The following is a 20,053-nucleotide window of genomic DNA, read 5'->3' as shown; positions in this document are numbered from 1 at the left end:
CTAGGGTCAATTGATAAAATCACACAGAGGAACATTTTGGTTCAAATCTAAGGAAGAATTGACCATCAGATCTGCCCAATAATGGAATGGGCTGCCTTATTACATGATGACTTCTCTGTTGGAAAGGTAAAATATCAAGATGTTGTAGGAAGGAATCCTGTATGGTGTGGGGAACAGACTATATAGCATATAAGGCTCTTCCCAAACTGGCTCTTGGCTTATCAAATATTATTAATCTTTTTATTTTATTAATTTATTTTGATTTATCAATAATCACTTCCATATGCTTTTGAGTTTAAAATTTTTCTCCCTCCCCCCTAAGACGGCGCAAAATCTGATATAGGCTATACATCTGCATTCCTATTAAACATATTTGCACATTAGTGGTGTTGTAAGTAAAAATTAAAACCAATAAAAGGAACCATTAAAAAGAGGAAACAAAACTCAACAGAAGAGAAAAAAAATAGCAATTCAACTTCCATAGTTCTTTCTTTGGATGTGGATAGCATTTTCCATCATGAGGCCTATGGAGATGTCTTAGAGCCTTGTATTGCTGGGAAGGGTTAAGTTTATCAATATTAGTCATCGCATAATGTGGCTGTTATTGTGTACAACATGCTCTTGGTTCTGCTCATTTCACTCAGCATCAGACCATACAAGTCTTTCCAGGTTTTTCTGAAGTCAGCCTGCTTATCATTTCTTGTAGCACAATAGTATTCCATTACATTCGTATACCACAACTTGCTCAGTCATTCCCCAATTGATGGGCATCCTCTCAATTTCCAATTCTTTGCCACCACAAAAAGAGCTGCTATGAATATTTTTGTACATGTGGTTCCTTTTTCCATTTGTATGATCTCTTTGGGATATAGACCTAGAAGTGCTATTGCTGGGTCAAAGGGTATGCACATTATTATAGTTCTTTGGGCATAGTTCCAAATTGCTTTCCAAAATGGCTGGATCATTTCACAGCTCCACCAACAATGCATTAGTGTTCCAATTTTCCCACATCTTCTCCAACATTTATCATTTTCCTGTTTTGTCATGTTGGCCAATCTGACAGGTGTGATGTGGTACCTCCGAGTTGTTTTGATTTGCCAAATATCATTAATTTTTACAATGTCTCCTTTCTAGCCCAGCTCTCTACTTATTCTGCTCTGAAACTGTCCCTCCATTTCCTGCTTCTGGGCTTACACAGGTGATACTCAATGCCTGGAATGTTCTCTTGCCTCACTTGCATCTCTTAGAAGCCCCAGCTTCCTTCAAAATTTAGCTCATGCACCATGCCTTATGAGAAGCTTTTCCTGATCCTCTCGGTTATTATTGCTCTTTCCCTACTTCTCAAGTCATCACGTATGTATTTATCTGTTCAAATGTCCTATCTCTCCAGTAGAATGTAAATTCCTTGAGGGGAGGGCTTGTTTTCTTTCTGTCTTTATACTGAGAAAACCTAGTAAAGTGAATTCCATATAGAACATGTGCTTAACAAAAACTTGTTGGATTGGATAAATTAGGATTATATCCTTTAAAATTCTAAGGTCTTATAAGTCTTCATACCACATTGGTATAGAATTCGAATAGCCAAGTACCCTGAGTTCTATTCTCTTTGGCAGAAAGACTGGTGCTCTCTTGGCCTATTTAAACCTATGCAATGTAGCATTAGTGTTTCAACAGGTAGAGGGGCCTTCAGTTATTCTTTTATCAGTTCTTTCTTTGCATATCCTATAGATTGTTTCTTAGATCTCACCTAAGCAATGGATGAAAGGGGATGAAAATATTATATCCTCTCCCCAGGACAGTTTTTTCCCCTTATTCCAAGAAGGTAGAGGAACCCTTTCTTCATATAAGGCTGTCAGGCTGATCTTCCGTCCTTCCTTCCTTCCTTCCTTCCTTCCTTCCTTCCTTCCTTCCTTCCTTCCTTCCTTCCTTCCTCCCCTTCATCATCTATCTATAAAGGATAGGCCTTATGACTCAACTCTGGATTCCCACAATCCCAGAGTGAGAGAACTTTAGAATTGGATGGACCTCAGAATATACCTGAACAAGAATCTCCTCTACCGTATCCCCAACAGGTGGTCTTTCAGCTTTGGCTGGAAGAAATTCCAAGGGGGAACACATTAATTCCCAAAGCAGCCCATTTTACTTTTTGGTAGCTCAAATACCTACACGTATTTCCTTACATTAATCATCAGCCTCTGTGCAACTCCTACCCATCATTTTAAGTGAACAAACATTTGTTATTCTTAGCCAGGGGAAAGCAGAATAAGTTTAATTCCTCAGCCACTCATTGATTACAAGGATAAGAAAGTCCTCACCACTGAAGTCCTTGGCATTGTCAAGTGGTTCAACGTCAAAATGGAGATGATTTATCAAGGAAATGACATTTAAGAAGATGCATCACCATCTGCTTTGCTATTGCACCCTAAGGACCATGGGACCTTTCCATCTGACTTGCAGCTGAAACCTGCTCTCTGTTGCCTCCCTCTTGAGAACAGGAGCTCCCTGAAAACAAAAACTGCCTTGCTTTTCTATTTCATCCCCAGCACTTAGCACAATGTTTTGCACATAGCAAATGCTTAAGAAAGTCTTCTTTCCTTCCTTCCTTTTCTTCTACATGGCCTGTTTTTTAAGTATTTGGAGACAACTATTACGTGTTTCTGGTTCAGGCTAACCATCTTCAGTTTTTTCAACCAACCTCATTATGACAATAGTTTCTAAACCCCTACCAAATGCCATTATGGAATCACCTTTAGATTCAGTATCATTCTGGCCAATCTATTCCTGACATACTCTTGCTTGTTCTGATATGTGAAGGCTGGAAATTCCAGACGCATTCTGATTATAAACATTATGCCTCTTTTAATGCAACCTAACATTAACCTTTTTTTTGGCTGTGATATTACACTGTTGATTCATACTGAATTTACAATTCACTAAAACCCAGGGTTTTTTTTTTATACCAATTATTGCTTGCTCTATGCATCCTATATTTATGCAGTTGATTTTCTGAACCCAGATATAGGCTTCAATATTTACCCTTATTAAATTTCCCTTATTAGATTAGCCTTTTATTTTGGATTTTGTTTTGAATCTCTTTGTCATCCAGCATTAGATATCTCCTTCCCTTACGCCCACCTCCAGCTTTGTGTTATCTAAAAATCTGATGATGGAAGTTATACTTCCAGTGACTACATTAGCGTCATTGATTAGAATGACAAACAGCACCAAGTCAAGGATAGGTCCCTGGATCAATCCACTAGAATTCTCATTGTAAGCTGACAATCATCTATTAGGGACTACTCTTTAAAACTGCTTTCAACAAATGCTTTCAAATGCATTTAACTATACTATCATCTGGCCATACCTCCCCATCGTCTCCTCAAGACTAACAGGAGATATTGGCAAACGCTTTGCCAAAACACTGTATACTCTACATAGGGATTCTCTTGCTCTATGAGGTTAGCAACTCTGTAAAACCTGGAAATGAGGTTAGTTTGATATGAGCTATTCTTGATGATAACGATTATGACGATAATAACAAGAGTAACAATAACTAGCATTTATGTAGCATTTTAAGGCTCGCAAAGCACATGTTAGGTGCTATTGTAAGCCTTATTTTATAAATAAGGAAACTGTGACTTGTCCAGAGTCACAAGGCTAGCCGTTAGAAGGAGGATTTGAACTTAAGTCTTCCTGGTTCAAAATCCAACACTATTTACAATACCACCTGGGCTCTTAGTGATCATGACTTCTCCTTGCTCACAAAATATCCTAGAATTTTGCTAGGAACTGAAGTCAAATTCACTGGTAAATGTTTTAAAGACCCCTGCCCTCTTCCACTTCAGAATATTGGGAAACATTCCCATTTCTCTAGTCCTGTGGCATCCTCCCATTTTTCAATGCTTTTCAAAGATCACTAACATCATTCAGCAATGATACACAGTTTATTTAGTTTTCTGGGATAGAGTTCATTGCAGTTTAGTGACTTTAGCTCATTGAAAACAACTCTTACCTTTTCACTGATTTGGGTTTTCAACTCCCTGTTAACCATTTTTGCTCTATCCTTCTGAGTCTGAAGATCATTATCCTTAGGAGAAAAAACAAAACCAAATTAAGAGCTTAAATAAGTATGATTTCTCTCCACCCATCATCTGTTTTCATACCACCCACTCTAAACAGAAGTCCTATTCTTTTTTTTTTTAATTCTAAAAATGTTTAATACTATTTTCACTCATTTAAAATAAGAACTTAAGTATGGACACACTTGAATTGCATTTTTTCAGATAACAGCTTTTTGGTTAAAGGATCAACTCAGACCATATGCTGTTTTGCACATGTACAAAAAACGTTCCTCTCCTAAAAGGATAAGGCATTCATATCCTGAAGAGCATCCCCTCCTTTCCACAGTCCTACCCATTCTTTGTTCTTCCTTTTTTCAGCTATATTAGCTCTTTAAAAAGTATCTTGTGTTTCCTTGGCATTTGTTGCCAACCCTGGCTGGTTCTGAGCTCTGGCACTTCTGACATTATCCTTCCAGGGCTGTATTATGTTTCTGTGTCCATCCTATGTCTGAGTGTGTCTTCTATGCACGCCTTTTGTCCAGTGAATTCTCCATGTATCCATATTCATCTCTCTGGTCATCTCCCCCTTTTCTTCCTCATCTGAACTGTTTGTACTTGAGTTGTTAGGATGCCATTCATGAGAGCTTCCCATCAGGCAGATTTACCACAGCTTTTTGGGTTAGGGGATTCTACTTTATCTTCTTTTTCCATACTCTTTGCAATGGGTTCTCCTACAATCTAAGTGATCTGTCAGAGGAGTGCTTCCCAGGCACAAAAAGTACTTAAAACAATGCAGTGAGGGAAGCTGCCTCTCTAGAAACATGCTTCCTAGAAAAGAACTATTTTCATTATCAGAAAGGCAGAAAGAGTAGCAGTGAAGATGAAGTGAAAGCCTTGGTTATCTCTGCCCCTTGCAGCTGGGTGTATTCAAACCCTGACCAATTGGGTGGATGTTTAGTCCCTGCCTACAATGGTTTGAAAAATCTATTAATTTTTCAAGAAGAACAGATGCTCTCACCCTTAACTAAAATGCAAGGTTCAATCCTGGCCCCATTTCCCACCTGTGTTAAGAGCTATAATAGCTGTTTTCCTTAGGTTACTGCAGGAGACTACTTCTTTGGATTCACTTAGTCTCATAATAATAGCAGAGAAATGACCTGGTGATGAGCAGAGACGTGTACATTCCAACCCCACCCTCCAACCGGCTCTGTGCTCTCTGTGATGTGGATTTGATGTGGGGATGTCTGCTCTGGACCCCAGAACTCCTCTAAGATCATGCCTCCGAGTGAACGTGAAACATTCCTGAGCCACCTTCCACACCCCACTCCTCTGTTCTTTATAAATTGCCTCCATTTGTAGCTGATGGACTGCAGGATTTGATTCTTGAAAAATGAAGGTGCCCATGCCAAAAAAGATCTCCCTACTCCCCAAGCACATTCACCTGTCACAGCTCCACACTCCTCTCGGGCCTTTTCAGAAATGTTTACAATCCTCTGGCTAGTCAACAGGCAATAATACCATTCTCTCCAGAGAAACAATAGCCGTGGGAGAAGAGGGGGCTAATCATACTGGATTCCTCCTTACTAGGGACCTTCAAGCAAAAGCCAGATGACCACCTGGTGCGTGTGCACTGCAGAGAGATTTCTCATTTCAGGTATGACTTATACTAGCTGGCCACGGAGGTCCTTTCCAACTCTGAAATTCTTTTATTGTTTCTGAGAGCTAAGTTCAGAGAGGTTCATCACCAGGTTGGCCATAGGAAGATGAATCTTTCCATCCTAGCAAGTCTCAAAAACTGCTTCCTCATGGAACACCATCTGTGTTGGTCAAGGAAGTGCCCACACCAAAGGCATCAAAGATCTGTGGAGTGCTCAAGTATAGATATATATGTATTGACACTGAATTATAAGGATGTATTCTGTCTTCAACAGTTGATCTATTCAATAAACCCTGAGAGGCGTCACCTGCAGCTCTCACTGATGAACCCAGATGAATTGATGAGAACCATGTAACCATAATCCTATGATTCCCCACGATGGGCCCTCTGCTCTAGTCAGGTCTCTCTGTCTTAAGATCATAGAAAGTTCATTCTGTGGGCCCTGCCTGGAATGCCCTTCCTTCTCCCCTGGTCAACTCATTGCCCAATCATCTGACTTCTCTGTCCTGAACTCCTACTACTCTTAGGTTCTCTACTTAACATTAAGTATTTAACCTCAGTTCACCTGGATAAGTCTTGTTAGAGCTCCCACAAAGTTGAAGGACACTATCTTACTCTCTCCCTCTCTTACTTTCCCACGGTGTCAAGCACAAGGCCTTAAACACAGTAGGTGTTCAGTAAATATTTGCTGAATGAAAGCCTGGGTCTGTCACTTGCTTGCACAAGATCAAATGCAATTTCCTCTGTTTTGCACATAACGCTCAGTCCTATCTTATGCTCACCAGTATCCACTATCCCCAGTATCATCTGTTGCCACAAATGGGGTGAGGGTAAAGAACATGTGTGAAGTTATGTCCTCCATGCCTTGGGTCCAGCTATGGATTTTCCTTTCTGTCACCCTCATTGGTTCTGGGTTGCGGGGTCACAAGGCCCTTTCTTTGTGCTATCCTTGACCTTAAAGAGCTTCCTATTTTAGGGCAAAAGGCCAGAGAGACCTGGCCAAGACAGTATGATGGCACAGAGGGAAGAGAGGACGGGACTTAGGAGTCAGAAGTCTAAGCTCTCTCCTGGCTCAGTTATCGATTGGGTGTATGACCCTGGGCCAGTCACGGGATCCTTCTATACTGCAGCTTCATCATCTTTAAAATGCAGATGATGATTCTTGCCCTGCCAACTTCACTAGGATCCTGTGAGGATCAGATGGATGTGAAAACTCACTTATTTTGTAACTCCAATGGGCCGTGCGAATGCCAGCTGGTTCGTTATTATCTTCTGCATAGACACACAGAGGGATATGTGGGAGCCCATACAGTTTGGATGAGGGCAGAGGCCAAGCTGGTCCCATGGAAAGTGAACCCACCAGTATGCACATGGCCCACTGTCAGTAAGACAAACACTCAGAGTAGGCACTGTGCCACCTGCATTCACGGTCCTTCTTGGAATGTAGCAGAGCTTCAAGATTTACAAAGGGCTTTACATATATCTTCTCATTTGATTCTCACAAGCACCATGTCAGGTAGGTGTTGGTATTATCCCCATTTTACAGATGAGGACACTGAAGCCCAGAGAGGCCAAGTCTCACAGCTGGTGTCTGTCAGCTAGCCTGATGGAGAGTGAGATGTCGTCTGGTTTGAGGGTTGGGTTTTCAGGGATTCTTAACTTGGGATCCATGAACTCCTTTCTAAAAAACTGTTTTGATAACTATATCACAACAGAATTGGTTTCCTTTGTAATTTTATGCATTTTATTTAAAAATGATTTAGGGAAGGGGTTAATTAGCTTCACCAGACTGCCCAAGGGTTCCCTGACACAAAAAGGGTTAAGAACCCCTGGAATACCCAAAGAGATGGCCCTGAGCTTGCTGCCGGGAGACTCAAAACTTCAAGTTGGTTTTCTGAGGCTGAAGGTACTAGCGCATTTCTGGGGCAAAGTCAGCAGGCTTGTTATTTCTCTCCGGCAGTGGGTATTTCCTGCTCAGGCACAAAGACAGCTTCCAGCATCTTCAGAGACTCATCTGTTTCAGGGACATCCCCAAAGTCCTGAATCCCCCTCCTGCATTTGGCTGAATTAAGATGCAGTGGGAGGAGGCTGCCAGCTCATCCTGGATCCACGTCACTGATGGGAGTATGAGGATTGCCTTTTTAGCAGAATTCCTGGATCAGAGAATTTGTGAGCCAAGGAGGAGGCCAAAGAAGGCTCACAAATGCCTGGGCTTCAGGCTTTCAGGGAAGACACCTGTCAGACAGTCCAGCGGCCAGAGAATCCTGGGGAGACTTGTGATGCCTCAGATTGAAGCCTGGGGCGAAAAGCATCACTTCTCATTGAATAGTTCCTTAGGGCTAGCAGCAAGCTCCAACCCTAGAGTCCATTTCACCATGAGAAGGAAATGAAGCCATCTCAGAACTGAAGGTCCTGGCTTCTCCCACATTTTTAAAGAACCTCAATGCACCCAACCACCAGCGTGGTACTTATATCCTCCCCTTTCTGTGCTCTTCTCTCCTCCCTAGTGGATGTGAGATAGGTTTGGAAGAGGGGTTGAAGTTCAATGGATGCTGACATCAGTGATTAGTTGGCTCCAAGAATCTCAGAGTTGGGAGGAACCACAGAAGAAGCATTCTGTGAACATATTTCTAAAATATTTTGATAACTATATTTCAAAATAATTAGTATTCCTTAAAATCCTATGTACTTTATTTTATACATTTAAAAGTTCCTTGACAGCAAGGACTGTTTTATCTTTTTTTTTGGATCTCTAGTGGCTTGTACAGTTTGGCACACATAGCACGTGTTTAATAAATGCTCGTTTATTGAAGAGTCCACGGGCTTCACCAGACTGCTAAAGGGGTCCGGGACACAAAAAAGGTTAAGAATCCCTGCTTTAGGTGAGATAATATAGTCCAACTCCCATTTACTGTAAGAATACCTTCTACAGCATGCTAGATAGTACAATGGATAGAGTACCTGGCCTGGAGTCAGTTTCCTTTTCTGTAAAATGATGATAATAGCACCTACCTCCCGGGGTTGTTGTGATGATTAAATAAGACAACTGTAAAGTAAATAAGACAACTGTAAAGTGTGTAGTACGGTGCCTGGCACATAGTAAGAGCTATATAAATATTAGCTATTATTGTTATTACAGTAGCACCGATAAGTCGTCATTCAGTCTGTTAGAAGAAGCATCTGTAGGTTGGGACGGGACCTTGCTTGTCCAAGCCATGTGGCTTCCTCTTACTCTACCATGTTGTTGTTATTCGGTTGTTTTTCAGTTATGTTTGACTCTTCATGGCCCCATTTGGGGTTTTCTTGGCAAAGATACTGAAGTGGTTTCCCATTTCCTTCTCCAGCTCATTTTACAGACGAGGAAACTGAGGCAAACAGGGTTAAGTGACTTGCTCAGGGTCATACAGCTAGGAAGTGCCTAAGGCCACATTTGAATTCAGGAAGATGAGTCTTCCTGACTTCAGGGCTGGCATTCTATCCACCTCATCACCTAGCCGCCCTCTACTCTACCATATTAAGTCCTGAAAATCCCAGATAGTGGACATTATTATGTTGTACAGATGGCCAAAAGTCACCTCTGTCTCTATGTAGTTGGATGACATTTAAAGCCCTTCATAACCCGGCTTATGCCTACCTTTCCAGCCATAATGTACATAGCATCCCTTCAGGAATAGCCATATTGACCTGCTTGCTGCTCCTCACTCAACCTTTCATCTCTCATCTCCACGCCTTTGTACATGTTGTCCCCCGTGCTTGGAATGCACTCCCTCCCCACCTCCTCATCTTAGAATTCCTAGTTAAATGCTACCTCCTACACGAGGCCTTTCCTGATCCCTCAGCTGCCAGTGCCTCTCCCCTCCCACGTTACACTGAATTCATTTTACAGATATTTTGTATGTAGTTATATAAGAGTGAGCCCCTTTCAGAGGAAAGTGGATCATTTTGCACCTAGTAAAGGATCGAAGGCTTTGACTGGCTCATCTGCATATGAAAAGACCAGGCAAGCTGCTGCTCCAGCAGCTAAAGACAATGAACTTGCCCTTAGGGCATAGACAGTTACCTTATCTTTTTTCCTGCCAGCTTACTTACAGAGACTGGGGAGGAGAGATTTTAGTTTAAAAAACTAGGAAGCCCCGAACCCTGAAGCTGTTTGGTGATTATTGGGCAAGTGGCCATTGCTCGATTACGGCCTAGCTTGCAGAGATGAAGATATGGGAAATGGATCAAACAGCAATCTGGCCCAGGTCAGTCAGTCAGTCAGTGAACAAGCATTTATTAAACTTTTACTATGTGCCAGGCACTGGGGTAAGTGCAGAGGACAGATATACAGGGGGGAAAAGTTCCTATTCTTGAAGAGGATACATCTAGTTGGGGTGGGGGGAGGTATGTATGTGGGGGGGTTGGGATGTGCAAGGTGGTCTGGAGAATCGAGGGGGGCTGGTCAGGACCCTACTCCAAAACTGAGATTCCTGGGAAGAACTCACCAGTGGAATGAGGAGGCAGCTGAGGCAAGGTATCTGTCTGGAAAATCATATGCAAATGGAAAACTCCCTCTGCCAAGGCAGGTTGCCACCTTCTCTGCAAGTTATAATCTTTGTGAGTTGCCTAGAGTATGGAGGGGTTGAGAGATTTGGCCAGGTCACACAGCTTGTGTGCCTGTTAGGAAATGAACCCAAATTTTCCTGGCTCAAAGGCTAGCTCTTCAGCCACTAGGCCAAAATCAGCCTTTACAAGGTGCGAAACAATACACTCAAATCTGAAAGGGGCTCATCCTTATGTTTACAGGCATGTACATACCTACACACATACATAGATAATGCGTATACACACACACACACACACACACATACACACACACACACTGTATCCCCCAATAGAATGTTAGCTCTTTCCCAGCCAAATGTTTCCATTTTTATATTTATTATAACTCTAGTGCCTAGCACATAAATGCGTGTTGATTGACTGAACACATCCTGCCATGGCAGGATGTAGGGAAACATGGATTTAGCTCAGTCAGTTAACCAGCATTTATTATGCATTTATTATATGCCAGGTACTGCTAAGGGGAGGTGGGACAGGGACAGGAGACTCAGGTGTGAACTTTGTTCCTCTAGCTCCAAAAGGTCAGTTTGGAAATCCATCTTGTTAGGGGCAGCTAGGTGGCAGAGTGAATAGAACTCTGGCCTTGGAGTCAGGAGGGCCTCAGTCCAAATTCAGCCTCAGACACTTAATAGTTACTAGCTGTATGACCCTGGGCAAGTCACTTAACCCCGATCGCCTCACAAAAAAAAAAGAAAAGAAAGAAAAGGAAATTCATCTTGTCATAAGTGAAAGATAAGTGAGAGGTGAGGAGCTCTAGAGGCTATGAGTATAGACAGCTCTTTTTGGGAATTTGGCTAATAGGGAAGAGAGATAAAGAATGAAAGCCTGAGAATATGTCTGGGTCAAATGAAAGTTTTTTTTTTTGTTAGGGTGGGGGAGATGTGAGAATGCTTGTAGAAAACGGAGAAAGGAGCCAAAAGATACAAAGAGATTTAAGATGAGAAGGAATATTTTGAGAACGAAAGCAGCTCCCAGGGGAGATTGATGGGGAATGGGACTGTAAATAAGAAGGGCCACCTTTTGTTCAAACTTCGGAAAAAAAGGAGAGAACATGAAATGACAGAGAAAGTTTTGAAATGCAGAAGAGGGAAGCTGAGAAAGCTCACTGCAGATGGTTTTAGTTTTATCTAAAGAAAGGCAAAGTCCTCTGTTGGGGAGTGAAGGAGCTGGCAGACAGGGCTCAAGGAAAGCAGAGAAGGTATAAGGAGTAAATATTAAAGATCCCCAAGCACCCCAACCCTTCCATGCCCACCCAGTGTATTAGTGTCATCCATCTCCTGTGGCTGACCATTCCAAACCCTGGGGAGCTGAGGGTTTAGGTAACCAGTGCAGGCACCAGGAAATTCTCACATGCTGTTCAGGTATACTATGCTGGACTGAACTTAGAGCTGGCATCAGAAAATCATATGTTTAGAGCTGAAAGGGACCCCCAGGGCCATTGAATCCAACCTTTTATTTTACAGATAAGGAAACTGAGGCACAGAGTGGTTAAATGATGTGATCAGGATCACAAAGCTAGTAAGTACCTGAAGTAGGATCTAAACTCAGTTATTCTTGATTCCAAGTCTACTACACCAGTTGTGTCAAATTCAAATAGAAACAGGGGCAACTAAGGATCCCTGCAGGCTGCATGTTGCCTTAGAAAACTACACACTAACATTATCTGTGTTTTATTGTATTTTTATTTATTTTGTTAAATATTTCCCAATTACATTTTAATCTGGTTCAGGCTGCACTTGGGAGTGTGGTGGACCTTGGTACTATACCACGCTGCCTCTAAAGTAGGGGATGTGGGCAATGTTCCTGCTACCTTTTGCAAGCTAAGTGAGCACTCTATCATCTCTATCTCTCATCAGACCCAGAGTCTCATCCCATGATGGCAGAAGATGAGAAGACATCTTGTCTGCTGCACTCGCATTCTGCTCTCAGTCTCTGAGTCCCTGGAATGACAGGCCTTCTAGTGGTTTTGGTGCCCTGAGGTTTAGGACCCCCACTGGGTCTGGTCAGGATTTGTAATGAATGCAAATGCCTTCAAAGCAGATTCTTTTGTGTTTCTAACTCCATTAGACTTGGAAGCTCTGATGGATGTGAGCTCCCTTTGGCGTAGGCCAAAGCTGTGAGGCCTCCACTGGCTGGAAGCTCTAGGTGCTTTGATCAGTGATTCGGTTCCACATTTTAATTTCAGTTTTTCTATTCTATTCAATTCAACACAAATGAAACTACTTCTGTCGGCACCACTGGGCAAATAACTAACTAAAACATGGTTTCCTATTAACCTAGGCTCTGTAAAGAGCTTTAGGTACTTATAATGATGAATAAATGAAAGTTTCTCCGGGTAAGAGACACTACGAGCTACAAAACTGTCTCTCCTCCCTCTCCCAAGTCCCTGAGTCTAGATCAGGGGTAGGGAACCTGAGGCCTTGAGGCCACATGTGGCCCTCTAGGTCCTCAAGTGTCTTTCAGTGTCAAGGGTCTTTCAGTCAAAGGGCCATGCTTGAGGACCTAGAGAAATATCTTGGGCTCATTCCCACTTCGGTGCCTTTGCTTACAAAGTTTCCCACACTTGGAATGCCCTTCCCATTCTTCCCTCCCTGCCTTTTCTTTGGGCCCAGCCTGACCCTCACCTCCTCCATGATGCCCTCTCCAACGACCCCAGGCCCCAGTGATTGCTCTCTCTCCTCTGAACTTCCTGAGTCCTGTGCAATCCCATCTAATCATCTAGCTTGTTTTGTCATGCGGCATTCTTGAGTGTTTTCATCTCTGCTAAATTCTGCATCCCCAAGGAAACTGTCAGCTCCTTCAGGCAGTAGCCAAGTCTTCTCTTGTATCCCTACAGCACTGAGCCTAGCACAAGCTCACAGGAGACGTTTAAAGCACGCTTGCTAATGTGCCTTGAGATTCATTCTCTTTGATCCCAACACACTGGACGGGCATGGGAGCTCAGCGGGTGCTTGGAGATCTTTAATAGTCACTGAGCACACAAAATTTGCTACATCTTGATAGTGTGTGAGGTAACAGAAAAAATTCGTTTGGAGCAAAAATGTGCTAAGGTGTAACAACAATAGCAACTCACATTTATATATGACTTGTCACATTTATGTATGAGTTATTATATTTATATAGTTCCTGAAGGTGATTTAGTTGTCCCCATGTGAGAGATGTCATTGAACAGATTACTCTCAGGGAAAGTTACACAGAAATCTGACACAGGGATGGAAGCCAAGTCCTGACTTACTTCTAAGCCACATGACAAGTTAATTTCCTCCCCTCCTCAGCACTCCCGTGCCTCACGGTTCTGTTTCTTGCTCATTCCTGAGACGGTACATTCATATGCATCATTTCTCCAGTTTTGAATGCCTTGCTTTTACCCCTGTGCCAAATCTGGTCCTCTTTCCCCCCAAAACCCCTCTTAAAAACCCACCTCTTCCCTGAAGCCTTTTGTGACAAACCCAAGGTCTGACACTGATCATTGCATCCACCTCCGCTCTCTCTTTAGTACTTCTGATGGTTAATCCGGCACTCTGACTATCCTGATGCCTTTTCCAAGAGGTGTCTGTGCTGGGTGGGTCTGTCTGCAAGCATCTTTCTCACATCTGTCCTTCCCTCTCTATTCTTATGGATCCTAACACAGGATGGACCCATGTGGACTACTGCCCCAGCCTCCTATCCAGCCTTTCCACTTCCACTCCCTCCCTGCCCCACTTTACATATCACAATGTAATCTTCCTAATGCATAGGCCTGACCACATTACTCTCCCGCTGAATATTCAAAAATATTCATTTGTTGTTGCACAAACAAAGCCAATGCAACTAACATTAGAACGAAGGGAGAAAATTGGGAAAGAATTTTTACAGCCAGTCTCTCTGATAAAGGCTTCATTTCTAAAATATATAGAGAATTAAGACAAATGTATAAGAACACAAGCCATTCCCCAATTGATAAATGGTCAAAGGATATGAACAGGCAGTTCTCAGATGAAGAAATTAAAGCCATCTATAGTCATATGAAAAAATGCTCTAAATCATTATGGATTAGAGAAATGCAAATCAAAACAACTCGCAGGTACCACACCACACCTATCAGATTGGCCAACATGACAAAACAGGAAAATGATAAATGTTGGAGAGGATGTGGGAAAATTGGAACGCTAATACATTGTTGGTGGAGTTGTGAAATGATCCAACCATTTTGGGTCACAATTTGGAACTATGCCCAAAGGGCTACAAAAATGTGCATACCCTTTGATTCAGCAATAGCACTTCTAGGGCTGTATCCCAAAGAGATCAAACAAATGGGAAAAGGACCCACATGTACAAAAATATTCATAGCAGCTCTTTTTGTGGTGGCAAAGAATTGGAAATTGAGAGGATGCCCATCAATTGGGGAATGGCTGAGCAAGTTGTGGTATATGAATGTAATGGAATACTATTGTGCTATAAGAAATGATGAACAGGCTGACTTCAGAAAAACCTGGAAATACTTATATGGTCTGATGCTGAGTGAAGTGAGCAGAACCAAGAGGACTTTGTATAAACACAGCCACGTTATGCAATGACTAAGAATGTTAAACTGAGCCCTTCTCAGCATTACCAGGATCTAAGACATCTCCAGAGGCCTCGGGATGGAAAATGCTGTCCATATCCAAAGAAAGAACTATGGAAGTCGAATCGCTCTCACTTATTTTTACCTTCTGTTGAGTTTTGTTTCATCTTTCTGATGGTTCCTCCTATTGGTTTTAATTTTTACTTACAACTTCACTAATGTGAAAATATGTTAATGGGTATGTAAAATGTAAAGCCTATCAGATTGTGCCGTCTTGGGGAGGGTGGGGGGGAGAAAAAGGGAGAAAAAATTTTCAACTCAAAAGCATATGGAAAAAATTAAAATAAAAAAAATTAAAATTAAAAAAAAATATTCATTTGCTCTCCATTGCCTATCAAGGAAAATGCAAACTCCTTGGGCTGACATTCAAGGTCTTCTGCAATTTAGCTCCAACCTGCCTTTCCACTCTTTTTTTTTTTTCAGCCAAAGACAAGGTTTATTAGAACCAAGATATTGGGCAGACTCTTGAGGAGTCCGAACATGAATGAACAGTGGCTAGATTTTAAGAATCTAAGCATCTTAATGGAGACAAGATGGACCTTATATACAGAAAGCCTATGGGACGGATCTAGGAGTGGCCAAGTAGTCTATGACTTTCCACTCTTAATATGTAATACTTCCCTTCACACACTGGATATTCCAGCCAAACTACTCAGGCTTTCCCAATCTCATGGTATCCTCTGTTCCGTTTGTCATTGTCATTCCCCATGAATGGAACAAACTTCCTCCTACCAGTCCCCTCCCCTCACTGTCATCTCCTCCTAAATAGTATTTTTTTCTAATTACATGTAAAGATAGTTTTCAACATTCACTTTTGTAAAATTCTGAGTTCCAAATTGTTCTCCCTCCCTCCTTTCCCTGCCCCCTCCCCAAGACAGCAAGCAGTCTGATATAGGTTATACATGATAACATATTCCCACACTACCTCCATCTCCTAGTGACCTTCCCTTCTTTCAAAGCTGCCCTACCTGATTATTACAAGTATAGCCTTCCCTCCTTGACTCTCATTCTATTCTGATTCTCTTGCTACCTCTTCTATACACTAATCTTTTTAACATGCATTACTCATGTAAGTACTGCATCTTCATACTAGAGTCTTCAAATGTTGTTTTCCATTGTATCCTCACTGTCTTGTACACAGTAGGCACTTAATATATAATTGCTGAACTGAACCAAAAGCCAAGTGGAGACATATGTATATATTTTGCATGCACTTAGAATGTAAACTTCTCGGGGCCAGGAGTTTTCCTTCTAGAGCAAAACTTAGGAAATCCTACCCTCTTGCTTTCCTACTTTGTCTTAACTCCAATATGTTTGGTTTTGCAAAAACCACTCATTTCTCACTGTTTCACTTTTTTCTTTGTAGTCCCAGGCCTAGCACAATGCCTGGTATATAGTAGGTGCTTAATGGTTGCTAAATGGTTGATGATGGTCATTGTCCTTTTAGACTCATGGAGTAGAGGAGAACTCTACAGGTTTAAACTAGAACATCTGAATTAACACCTACTAAAAGTACTGACAGTACCCCCTCTAGGGCCTTCTCTTATTCACAAATGTGTTCCCCTAACCATACCAATTTTCCAGAAATTGAGGTTGGATACATTGGTATTTCTAATTACGTTCCCTTCTCCCAACTCCTCTCCTTCCTACTGCATCATTTCCCAGGCCCTGGAGGTGCCCCAGTCTGCATTACCTTACAGATACCTCTTTTTTGGAACCTTCACTTCTCAGGAGCTACTTTTGGGGATGGTGCCAGTGGTTACCTCTTTTATGCTAAGCATTCCACTAGGTGCTTAACCATTAATGCTAACCATTCTTTTCTCAATCTCTGTAATTTTTGGTGTGATGGATTATCCGCTACTGCTGGCTTTCCCAAGCCTCTTCCTTCTATGAGTCCCTCTTTCTTTAGCATCTCCTTTAGAAACCACTGGTCAGTGACCTGGAGGCCTCTCAGGCCAGACTGGCCCTTCCTGGGTCTCTACTCTAGGCTAGAATCTATGCTTTCCCTGAGATCAGCTACCATCTGTGCACAGATGCCACATTTTTTTCTCCATCTCTTTTCTTTCCCCCCCTATTAATTTTCATAATTGGTCCAGTCATCCACAGTACTTTGTCCCAAGGATGCCTTAAAAATGATTATTGCTGAAGTTAGAGTTTTCTCCTTCCCAGAAATGATGAAATGTATCTATATCTACACACACACACACACACACACACACACACACACACACACTTAATTACTTAATTTCAAAAGAATTTCCTCCCTCCAAAACAACACTTTAGGATAGGTAACTCTTGTCTCCAAAATCTCTTCTGCCTAATACCTCCAAGCTCCTTTGTTCTAGAATTTCATCACTTGCATGGGTATAATTACTTTCAGCTATGCCGGTTCTTACAATGTTCCAGAATGCCTTTCTGAGCAAACCTCTGTTCTAGAAGCAAACCTTCTAGGGCAAAACTTGGGAAATCCGACCTTCTTGCTTTCCTATTTTGTTTAACTCCAATGTGCTTCATTTTGCAGGGTACTGTCCCATCTCACTGACACTTTTCCCTGGGAGCTTTAAGCAGCCGCCTGCCTTTCCTTGAACAAGATTCTTGCTTTTATGCAGCTGTCCGCATCTGCAGGTTTTCAATCCCTTTCATTGGCTCCACTTAAGGTAAACAGCTCTCACCACAGCGGGAATATGCCACCCACATTCTCCAGGCCACAGGCATGGACACATTTATTCATGTCTTTTCAATCAAATTTGATTGGAAAACTCCAGCCCTTAGGGGAATAAAAAGATTGGACCCCAGTGACAGATGTGTTACTAACACATCTCAGGGATGGGAAAAGGCCAAAGGAAAACTGGGAATGGGGACTAATCTTGTCTGACAAAACACTAGGTGAAAGGAGACCAAAAGAAATTATCAATATGTTTCTTTCAGAGGATAAAGCCCCAAACCTGGATGATGTGACCCCAACTTCCCAGATTCTTCCAATGTTGGGATATCCTGCTGCTATAGCTTCTTCCTCACACCAGGCATTTGGATTCTGCACAGAGTACAGAAGATGCTGGCCTGGGGACTATGTACAACAATGTAAAGACATGATTCCTGACTTCTGGGATGGCAGTAATAATACTACCAGTTAACTTTTAAATAGTGCTTTAAGTTTTGTAAAGCACTTTACATGTATTATCTCACTTGATTCTTTGAGGTAGGTGCTATTATTATCCCTTTTTACAGATGGGAAAATAGATTGGCAGAGGTTAAGTGACCTGTCCAGGACCACAGAACTGGTAAGTGTCTGAAGAAGGATTCAGGCTTAGGTCTAGTCCAGAACTCTAGAATATCTGAGAGGAACTTGGAAATCAGCTAGTCCAATCTAATTTTATAGAAAGGGAAATTGAAGCCCAGAGAAAGCAAATGATTTACTCACCTGCTGTCCAGCCATCCTGGAAAAATCTTTGCCCTGAGGCACTGCTTTCCTTACTAGAGACTCACTCCCTAGTGTAACCATTTAGAGAAGGGCCCTAGTTGTGTTCATATCTGGACTTTCTCCTCCCTCTTCGTGTCTTCAGTGGTGCTACCCTTCCCTTCTGCCACTTTCCAGCTCACCTATATGTGTTGTCTTCTCCCATTGGAATGTAAGCTATCTGAGGACAGGCACTGGGTTGTTTCCTTATGTTTCTGTCCCCAGCCCTTTAGCACAGTACCTGTCATGTTGTTCATGTCTGATTCTTTGTGACCTCATTATGGGCTTTTCTTGGCAAATATACTGGAGTGGTTTGCCATTTTCTTCTCTAATGGATTAAGGCAAATAGAGGCTAAATGATTTGCCCAGCATCCCACAGCTAGTAAATGTATGAGGCTGGATTTGACCTCAGGTTTTCCTGACTCCAGCCTAGTACTCTACCCACTGAGCCACCTAGCTGCCTTTGCCTGCCACAAAATGAGAGCTTAATAAATGCTCTCTCCTCTCCTCTTTTTCCTCCCCCTCCTCTCCCTTTTCTTTTCCTCCTCCTCCTCCTTCCTCTTTCTTCTCCTTTTCCTCCTCTTCCTTCTTCTTCTTATCTATCTGTCTCTATCTCTCTGTCTCTCTTTCTCTCCCCAACCTTGGAATTCAAATCTAGTCTAATGCTTATTATACTTCCCTCCCTCCTCTACCCTCTATTTGTAACACAGTGAGTTAATGCTAGAAGCCTTTGGCGAATACATAAATGCAACCACATTAGCTGATGAAACTTTTGGGACCAGGGCTCTTTAGATATTACAGGACCATTCGGTTCAGTTTGTCCCTCCTACACCTCCCCATTTCAGTGAATAGAAAAGCTTCTAAAGAATTTGCCTTCCTTTTGGAATTTTTGTCATTGCAGTTTTTCCTGTAGTTACTGAGGTTTTCAAGGTATTTGCATTTATGAAAGTCACTGTGTGTGTGTATACACACATAAGTATAAATAGATGTAAAGATATGAATATAGGTGTATATTTGCATGTGCATGTTTAAGTATGCACAAACCTCTGTGTATCTGCTCCCTGAGGGCAAGGATAAGGACATATTTAAATGCTGTATCACCTTCAACTTCTAACATAATGCTCTGTATAGAGGAGATTCATAATAAGTATCTGTTGAATTATAGGCTCAGAAGTGCCTGTGTGTCTGTGAGTGTGGTTTTGTATTTTTTGGGTTACATGTACTTTGGATTCTCAGGAATGGAATGATTACTTCATGCCTCATAAGGTGACACAGGAACAACGAACAGAAAAAGCTGGGGGGACCAGGGTAATTTCCAGCCATTGAACACAGTTATGTAGAAGCAGGGGAGGCAGCAGAGGCCATAGAGGGGTTGAGGTCCACACGTGGCATGACGGGGTTAAAACGGAAGGTCTAAATTGGGGGGGGAGGGGACAGGGGAATGGAAAGAGGGCTGGCCTTTGGCAAAACTGTAAAGTGGGTTTAAGTCAGAGTTTCTAGGATTTCTTTTTCTTGCCCTCTTCCAGGGTTTTAACTTTTCCCTCCTCCCTCTATCAGATCTGGGTTCTAGAAAAGTATTTGATCAAATGAATGGCTTGTGTAATTGAGTGAATGAAAAAAAGGCAGGAAAGGTTCTTCTTCTCAGGGACATCTGTAAAAAAACTCTTAAACCA

At 42.1% G+C, this 20,053-nt stretch overlaps 1 protein-coding gene across 1 annotated transcript in view; it reads right to left on the bottom strand.

The window, feature by feature from the left end:
• PTPN5 (protein tyrosine phosphatase non-receptor type 5) overlaps nucleotides 1-20,053 on the bottom strand; it is a 115,010-nt gene that overhangs the window by 89,529 nt on the left and 5,428 nt on the right. The window contains exon 2 of the mRNA XM_021005497.2: nucleotides 4,013-4,087. Coding sequence (XP_020861156.1) covers nucleotides 4,013-4,051 — 39 coding nt within the window. The 5' untranslated portion in view covers nucleotides 4,052-4,087. The remainder of the gene's footprint in view (nucleotides 1-4,012; nucleotides 4,088-20,053) is intronic.

Source organism: Phascolarctos cinereus, unplaced genomic scaffold (genome assembly GCF_003287225.1).
Source record: "Phascolarctos cinereus isolate Bilbo 61053 unplaced genomic scaffold, phaCin_HiC Scaffold_9;HRSCAF=440, whole genome shotgun sequence".
Classification (NCBI taxonomy): domain Eukaryota; kingdom Metazoa; phylum Chordata; class Mammalia; order Diprotodontia; family Phascolarctidae; genus Phascolarctos; species Phascolarctos cinereus.
This window is presented reverse-complemented; position numbering and strand designations above follow the sequence as displayed.